Source organism: Saccostrea echinata, unplaced genomic scaffold, assembly GCF_033153115.1.
Source record: "Saccostrea echinata isolate AGI-Se365-2 ecotype Australia unplaced genomic scaffold, CSIRO_AGI_Sech_v1 ptg000016l, whole genome shotgun sequence".
NCBI classification, from domain to species: domain Eukaryota; kingdom Metazoa; phylum Mollusca; class Bivalvia; order Ostreida; family Ostreidae; genus Saccostrea; species Saccostrea echinata.
This window is the reverse complement of record NW_026889765.1, coordinates 17767389-17775878: the sequence shown is the minus strand read 5'-3', so window position 1 is coordinate 17775878 and position 8490 is coordinate 17767389. Positions and strand designations below refer to the sequence as shown.

The window sequence follows — 8490 nt, the reverse complement described above, 5'->3', positions numbered from 1 at the left end:
GAATATTGAAATATCATTTGGTTTATTTACGTTTTTTTATTGCTGTAGTCAAAAAAGATTAACCTAGCAAAACAGTATAACCTGTGGGTGATAACCAGTGCGCTACGTCCGTAACGCCCTCGAGCCATACCTCTCCTTAATTGTTAGCGCACGAAAATGCTAATAACAACGACAAATCAGAATTCTGGCATTCCGCTTCCCGCTATATAAAGGCCTGCTCTTGACCAGACAAAGCAGCACGAGCTTGCAAATCATAAACAGCCGTTGGAAAACTAGAAAAAATTGGTAAGTTTCCATTATATCTTATAAAGTAACTGAATTTTTCTTTCTTTATTTTAATTCCAATTTTAAAGTTTCCTTAGAACTAATGAATTTATACTTTTATAGTATATTTTTTAGAACTAATAATTCCTTTATTGCTTAAGCCCACTTTTTAGGGAATTAAATATTGATAAGGAATCCAAAACAAACAAAAAGAAAACATCTCAGTATCATGATACTTAAAAGAATATACATTCAAGTATTTAAACAAAAATTAATGTTCTTTTTTCTTCTTGCAGTCTAGAGAATACAGCGGGGTTTATTTGAATCATGCGCACGTGTCTGATACTTTTCGCTCTCTTAGGCTTTGTGGCTTTGTCCCAGAGTTCACCTATACGTAAGTCAGCTAGACATTTGTTATTAACATTTATGTACTGTTCACAGTTGGACAGGAAATTCCTCTCTCTCTCTCTCTCTCTCTCTCTCTCTCTCTCTCTCTCTCTCTCTCTCTCTAAAATAATAAAATGTGGTTTTTATTTTTTTCCTTTTATCCTTTTTTTTTTCCTTTTCTTAATTTTTGTTTTCGAAAAAAAAAGCATCTTCAAAGCAGCATATCTACAATGTAATTCTGTAGTTATATAAGCTGTTTCTGTATAATTTTAGCATGCAACGGCGCCGAATGCGAATATGATTACGGATGTAACGGTGGAGGTTGCGATTATGGAGGAAATGGCGGAGATGGCGGAGATGGCGGAGATGGTGACGACGACTCCTATTCTGGATCAGATGATGGAGACAGCTCTGGATCCGACTCCGACTCTGACTCTGGATCGGACTCTGACTCTGGATCGGACTCTGATGATTCAGGATCTGATTCTTCTGATTCTTCAGACTCAGATTCCAGCTCTGGATCAGATTCCAGCTCTGGATCAGGATCTGATTCCGGATCTAGCTCAGGATCAGACTCCAGCTCTGACTCAGACTCAGGTGATGACGATGATGATGAGGATTGCGACGATGAAGAGTACTCCGGCTCAGATTCCAGCTCTGGATCTGGATCAGACTCTAGCTCAGGATCTGATTCAGACTCTGATGATGATGATGATGATGAAGACTGCGATGACGATGACGACTCCGGTTCTAGTTCAGACTCCAGCTCAGACTCAAGCTCAGGCTCTGACTCCGACTCCGACTCCGACTCTGATTCCGACTCTGATTCCGACTCCGACTCTGATTCCGACTCTGACTCCGACTCTGATTCCGATTCCGATAGTGATTGCGATGACGATAGTGGCAGCGGATCTGACGGTGGTGACTCTGGCGATGGTGACAATGGATCAGGATCTGGTGACTCAGATGGTTCGGATGGTAGCGACTCTGACAGTGACTCAAGTAGCAGCAGTTCTAGCTCTGATAGCGATTCAGACAGTGGTGACGGTGACGGTGACGGTAACGGTGGAGATTATGGAGATTATGGATGTGGAAACGGAGGTTGTGACGGAGGAAATGGCGGTGATGGCGGTAATGGCGGTGACAACGGTGAAGAAGAGGAGGATAAATAGATTCTCAGTTTTTAGTTCTCTTTTACAATCAATGAAAACTTTAATCTGCACCATGCCAAACTTTGTGATCAAATCGTCACGTTTTCGAGTCAGGGGTCTTTAGAGGCGTTTAAAGAACAGTTATATAATTATAAGAAAGCTATGTTTTATATTTCAAATAAAAATTGTATATTTAAAAGCATATGCAATCATTCCATTTAGATATTAAGTAAAATTCAACAATTTAAGTTATGGAAATCCGTAAAGATCTTTTTGAATTCAACATTTTTGTCTTTTCTTAATTTCGGAATTTTTAACTTAACATCATTTTGCATGCCCAAGGGACTATGAAAACGTTAGTTATGCATAATAAATTTTTAGTTATAATTCATGTTTTTGTATTTTTGTATTGCTCATGTTTTTTGTTACCTCAAGTACTTGTTTTGTAAACAGAATGCAACTCAATAAATTATTGAACAAAATATTCTTTTTAACAAATCTTTGCAAAGTTATAAAGATAAGCTTAGTTTCGCAATGATGATGGTAAAGATGGTGTGCGTGCAAGTTATAATTTTCCAGTGTCCGTTATTCATGTGAACATTTTGAAACAGTATGCATTGAAAACTACATGCATCTAAATATATGTAGATTAACCTATTTCTGAATTTTTTCAAGGTTATTAAGAAAAGCTTCCCGTTAAAGGTAAATAACGAAAATGAATGAAAAAGAACTGATTTATACATACTTACAGGTAAACAAAGGCCGTACATTTCTTTATCTTGATATTTCAAAATTCAAAAGATATACAAAGAATTTTGTCATTCAAAAGGTGGTGATGCAGTCATTTTTTTTCTTCGTACGTTCTTATGGTTAAGATAGGATTCAAACTACTTCATGTTGAACCGCCAAATATTAAATTAATCTACAAGGAATCTTGCCTAATTAAAATGTTGTGCATTCCGAAATCTTGCCTAGTACGATGTAAACTTTAAGTCCCCTTCGCAAAATTTAATTGTTTAAATGTTGTGATCCGAAATGTTGTCTAATCCGGGCAGTTTCTATGGAACCAGTAGTGTCCGATTAGAAAAAGTTTTACAAAACAATCATTTTAAACGTTTTGAAGATGTTAGATCAACCATGCTTGTACATGTATGATGGCGTGGTGTATGAAAAAAATCCCTTTTCCCTCAACACTGATGTATTTGAATGAATTCTATTTATTCTTTTAGTATTAGACATTTATGATCACTGATATTACATAGGGCTCAAAACGGGTGCAACTAGTCGAAAGGGGTTGCTTTCTCCTCCTAGGTACCGGATCCCACCTCTATAATTTCCGGGGGCCCGTATACGATGTTCACATAATGGATGCATATGGAAAATAAATATACATTAAGCATGGAATTATTATTTTTGAAAGATTTAGTTTAGTTTCATAACTGCAACGGTGAGTGCAAACAAATTGATTAATACACACATGAGACTTCGTTTTTCAAAAGGTAATGATTCAATGCTTATATTTACATTTTACCTTGGCTTGTCTGCAAATATGATTTATAATTCAAAAACCATGTATTATTACAGTTATTGGAAGAGCCGCTGAAACAGATTCTGTTCAATATGAGCGTAAATTTTTATTTTTGCTTATGGAGTTGCATTTGCACGGCGTTCAACGTTTGTGACGTCAAAATAAAACGCATACTTTAACCTTTTGACCCCCCCCCCCCGTCCGTGTTATAGTGTTTTGAATGCCATAGCATTCCATGTACTCTATAAGCAAAATGTGATTATTGAACTATAAAATAGAAAACAAATGAGAAAACCAGCAATTGTTTTGTCTAAAATAAATATTAACTACCTTTAATGTTGGATAACAAAGGCGTTATTCCGAACGCTATATTCCCTTTTAAAACTTTATTGTATGTATATCTTTATATATATATATATATATATGATTCGTTGAATAATTACTTCCATATGAAAAAAAGGGGGGGGGATTGAATAAAAAGTGCAAGATATGAATCTGACCACTTGCAAGAAAGCAGGGACTGTTTATTGAAATATACAGTAACATAGCGACCCGTCATATTTACAATCAAAATATTGCTTGAGCTTTGTAACCACAGGTATCAAAAAAGTATAAGAAAAATTATGCAAAACAGTAGCATGGTTGACCAGCTCGAGTGATCTCTTCTGCTTGATTTCTTAAAAAAATATTTTAGTATAGATAAAGAGAAAATTTACATGAAAATATTTCATATGCAAAAAATGCAAATTGCTTTTTTGTTATATTCATATCCTCAAAATATGCTAAATATTACCTATGATTTTGTTCGCAGGTGTTCTTGAAGATGTTTTGAACAATCAAAAGGAAACTTTTGAGTAATGATTATTTCCAAATATAGTGGTTCATTCAACATTTAAAATTTAAAAGTTACCATTGCCATGGAATCAAAGGAAACATGAAAAATTTCGCTCTAAATTTTGTCAGATACTATTAATTTGATTTTTTCTCCATACAAGTATAGTAAAATGGAAGGGTTTCCTCACGTTCCTGGGGTTTAAAGTTCCCCAAAATTTGAGATCGTCGCCACGAAAACAAATATTTTTTTCCAAATTATTTTTTTCTTCAAAATTTTAAAATAAACACTTTCTTTTCCACCAATAATGCCCAGTAGGTTTAAGTACTGCAAATTTGTTTATGTATTTTCCTTTTCATTCTTTGATTATGTGTATGGAATGTGTGTCAAGCAAAAATGTCCATTCTGCCATTTTTTTTTTTTTTACCAACAATTTTTAAAAAGCAGGACTTTATATATGCGTTATTGTTATATATGAAATTAAAAGGCCTATAGGTAGTTATAATAAATATCATGTTGTTCAAACAAAGTATACATCTGACATTTTTTTTTATTATTAACTAAACATAAAGATTGTTTATCTTCGGGATAAGACTTTATTCTTCGTTCACGTTTCTTTACTGCAGATTCTCACTCTGCTATTACTTCGTCCGATTTTGAAAATGAAGGATTGAATCTGTGAGGTATATGCTTTAAAGTATATGAATTATTAGAAGCAATGTTTCAACAAAAACACAAACATTATGAATGCAGAATATGCACTGAATGTTAATGGTAACAGCAATGCAGAAAATACAAAATATATACTGAATGTTAATTGGATATGGTAATGAAAATGTCTATAAATTAATGTTATTTTGAAAATCAAATCTTTCTTCAGAGACCAAGTATTGAATTATATAGATGGAAAATAAACCTCTTATAAGCCCATTTAAATTCAATCTTTTAAATGATAAAAGGTATAGTTATCGTCTCATTGTAAATATATATAATAAATATACTGCATACTTCATGTATTTTTACGCAGCGATTCTTTTTTTTCCCCCCTTTAACAGTTTCCTTTGTTTTGAAACAATAAAATAAAAAGAAATCGTTATTTCCGAAGTTTTACTTTCGGGAAATATAAGAACGCCAAAACAAACTTTCAAATCGACATATGAATATACAATGATAAAGCATTGGAATATGAATAGATATATAACTTTATTTTCATGACAAATACTAGTTCAAGAACAACAATACACATATAAAACATTAAGATACAATTTTTTAAATGTTATTAGTGTATGTTTTTAGCAGTAGGTGGACTTGAAGGGAAATATAGCAAATCTAAATTAGATGTAAAATTGAAATATGGAAAGAAAAATTCAAATTTAGAATACGGATCGAATGTGCTAAAGATAAAAATAACTTGATGTTATCATTAAAACCACTAAATTATGGCTGGTATTATGAGTAGTCTCTCTTTGTGCCTGTTTTTCGGTTATCTTTCAGAATACAGTGTACAAAAGAAGAGCAAATTTTGGGTATTTCTGGGGGTCGCCCAAAGATTTTTCTTTTTAAAAAAGTAAAATGAATTAAGTTAAATGGACAATATCTAGAGGGCAATTGGGGAAAAGGAATGGCAAAATTAAAACATTGACTATTAGATAGAGGGTATATGTAGTAAGGCGCCATTTAACACATAAATCGAAAGAATAAAACGTGGAAAATTGGTCTCCAATAAACCGAAAACATGTTTATTTTATTTCAAAGCAATTCGATGAAAACTTGTTGATAATGACTCAAACGAAATTACATGTCATTTTAATTAACATTCAGTGTAAGTACCTAAATACACAAAAATACTTTTAAAACTGCAAAAAGCATTTTATAAAATTGAAGTTGGTCATATGTAAACACAATAAAGCAAAATATTAACCAGAAAAACAAAAAGAAAAATATTAAACAGAAAATAAAATATGAAGAAGAAAAAATTACCCCCCAAGAATTACGAAATACGACATTTTGCTAATAATCGGGTCATAAGATAAGGTGTCGATTCATAAAAATGATCATTTTTTTATCTTTAAACGTATGCATGGAATAAAATGATCGTAAATCACTTATGAAAATATAAAAATCACTCAAGTTTAAATAGAAACAAATTATGGACAAGGCATGCGCAAAAAAAATATGCTGCAGACAGTTCATTTAAATGCCTTGTCGGAGGCCTTTAATTTAGATGTGGTCCTAGAGTCCTTCCCCTTTCGTTTTTTCTAGAGTATCTAGCAACCCCTTTGGCGTTGCTGCACCATTAATCGTAAGAAAAATAATACGATTTATTTCGTCATATTTTACAACTGCAGACGATAATCAGATCATAGCTGGTAAAAACAAGATGTGTTTTTGAAACACTGATGCCCCCGTATGGCAACTTACAGCAAAGGTTAAACTTTCTCAAATGCAATTCAAATATGCTGGTACCCAAAGTAAGTTCTTGTCCCGAGGAATATACCTGTGAAATATGAAAGCCCTAGCAGCAACCATTAAAAAGATATGGAAAAGGTTAAAAAAATTTCAAAGGTAAGTCAAACATCAAGGTCAAATGGTCAAAATTAATGGTGCCCAAGGAAAGGCCTGCTCACAAGAAACACTCATATGAAACATGAAAGCCCTAGCACCAATCGTTCAAAAGATATGGCCAAGTTTAAAGTTTATCAAAGTAGGTCAAACTCCAAGGTCAAGGTCAAAAGGTTAAAGTTGTTGGTATTCAAAGTAAGGCCGTGTCACAAGGATTACAGATGTGAAGTATGAAAGCCCTAGCACCAACTGTTCAAAAGATATGCCAAGGTTAAAGTTTTCCAAAAGTAGGTCAAACTCCAAGGTCAAGGTCAAAGGGTCAAATTTGTTGGTATCCAAAGGAAGATCTTGTCACAAGAATTACATATTATGTGAAGTATGAAAGCCCTAGCACCAACCGTTTTAAAATAATGGCCAAGTTTAAATTTTTTTCAAAAGTAGGTCAAACTCCTAGGTCAAGGTCAAAGTTGTTGGTGTCCAAAGGAAGGTCTTGTCACAAGGATTACACATGTGAAATATGAAAGCCCTAGCCGCAACTGTTCAAAAGTTATGGCTAAGGTTAAAATTTGGTAAAATTTGGTAAAACTGGGTCAAAATGCAAGGTCAAAGTCAAAAGGTCAAATACGATGGTACCCGAAGAAAGGTCTTGTGACGAGAAAAACACGTTTGAAATATGAAGCTATAGCTCCAACCAATTAAAAATTATGAGCAATGATAAAGTTTTGCGGACAAACAGATAAACAGACAAACAGACAGACAGACAGACGGACGGACAGGACAAAAACTATATACCCCCGTATCGAAGATATAAAAATCACCTTACCTAGCAGAAATCCTTCTATTTCCATATTCCAAATACATGTACGTATTACAAAAAAGTCTTTTTTCTTGTAATTTTTTTTTGGGGGGGGGGGGGGGGTAAACTGACTCAGATCATAATTTTTTTGTAAGAAGAAGGAGGTATGAGGGTATGGGGCAGCTATGAACAATTTGGACATTTAATAATCGTGATTTTCAAGCTTAAATTATTAATATCATGAAATATGATGATAATGAACAGTAATCCAGCTCAAAAGTCCATTGAAACAATACTTATCGGGAGCAGAGAAAACATGGACTTCTAAAAGCAACAAAGGTGTGATCAGGTGCCATGGAGTAAGCATCCCCTGTCGACCGGTCACACACGCCGTAATCTCCATATACGACTTATTTTTGTGTAACTGTGACTTAATATGTCGTTCGTACCACTTTGCGTATGTACGACATTATTTCATTATTACGACTAAATATCTCGTATCAAGGATTTCTGTCTTGATACGGCATGATAAAACATTTTCAGTTGGCAGCAGCATGTTTCCGTACAACAAATTATTTTGTTATCTAAAGACAGAAAAGGGATTCATCATTGAATTTGCAAGAAGTAAATTGTGTTTGTTTTTATTTTTATCTTAAAAAATGTAAATCCAATTCCTATTATATTAACAGATTTTTGTCTGTATTTAAAAAAAAATATTCAACACTATTTTTAGTTTTTCTTTATAGATCTTGTTGCAGAGTCAGTCGAGTAATTTTTGCAATGGTATATTTTCGTTAGGTCCCGATTTATATATTGTATATTGATATTATATTTATATTGTCCGCAAATACCACCTATCGTTTATGTCAAATGCTGACTGACGTTTTTCATACTAATTGTTAGGCCATTATTCACACACTGAATTGTTTATGATTTTTTTGTTTTCCGCGATCATGACAAGGAGCACGCG

General features: G+C 33.5%; 1 protein-coding gene across 2 annotated transcripts; it reads left to right on the top strand.

Annotated features, from left to right (window-relative positions):
* The first annotated feature begins 204 nt into the window (after positions 1-204).
* Positions 205-2284, top strand: LOC133188528 (clumping factor A-like). 2 transcript variants are annotated; one of them, XM_061323999.1, is made up of 3 exons: positions 205-285; positions 561-658; positions 925-2004. In XM_061323999.1, the coding sequence occupies exons 2-3, from the start codon at positions 592-594 to the stop codon at positions 1821-1823; spliced, it is 966 nt and encodes a 321-aa protein (XP_061179983.1). In that variant the 5' UTR covers positions 205-285; positions 561-591; the 3' UTR covers positions 1824-2004. The 2 variants fall into 2 exon arrangements, with proteins under 2 accessions (XP_061179983.1, XP_061179982.1); XM_061323998.1 differs by lacking the exon at positions 205-285 and having other exon boundaries at positions 568-658; positions 925-2284.
* The last annotated feature ends 6206 nt before the right edge of the window (positions 2285-8490 follow it).

Excerpts from the sequence above, each read along its gene's own strand:
- LOC133188528 (XM_061323998.1), top strand. The coding sequence starts at position 949 with ATGATTACGGATGTAACGGTGGAGGTTGCGATTATGGAGGAAATGGCG.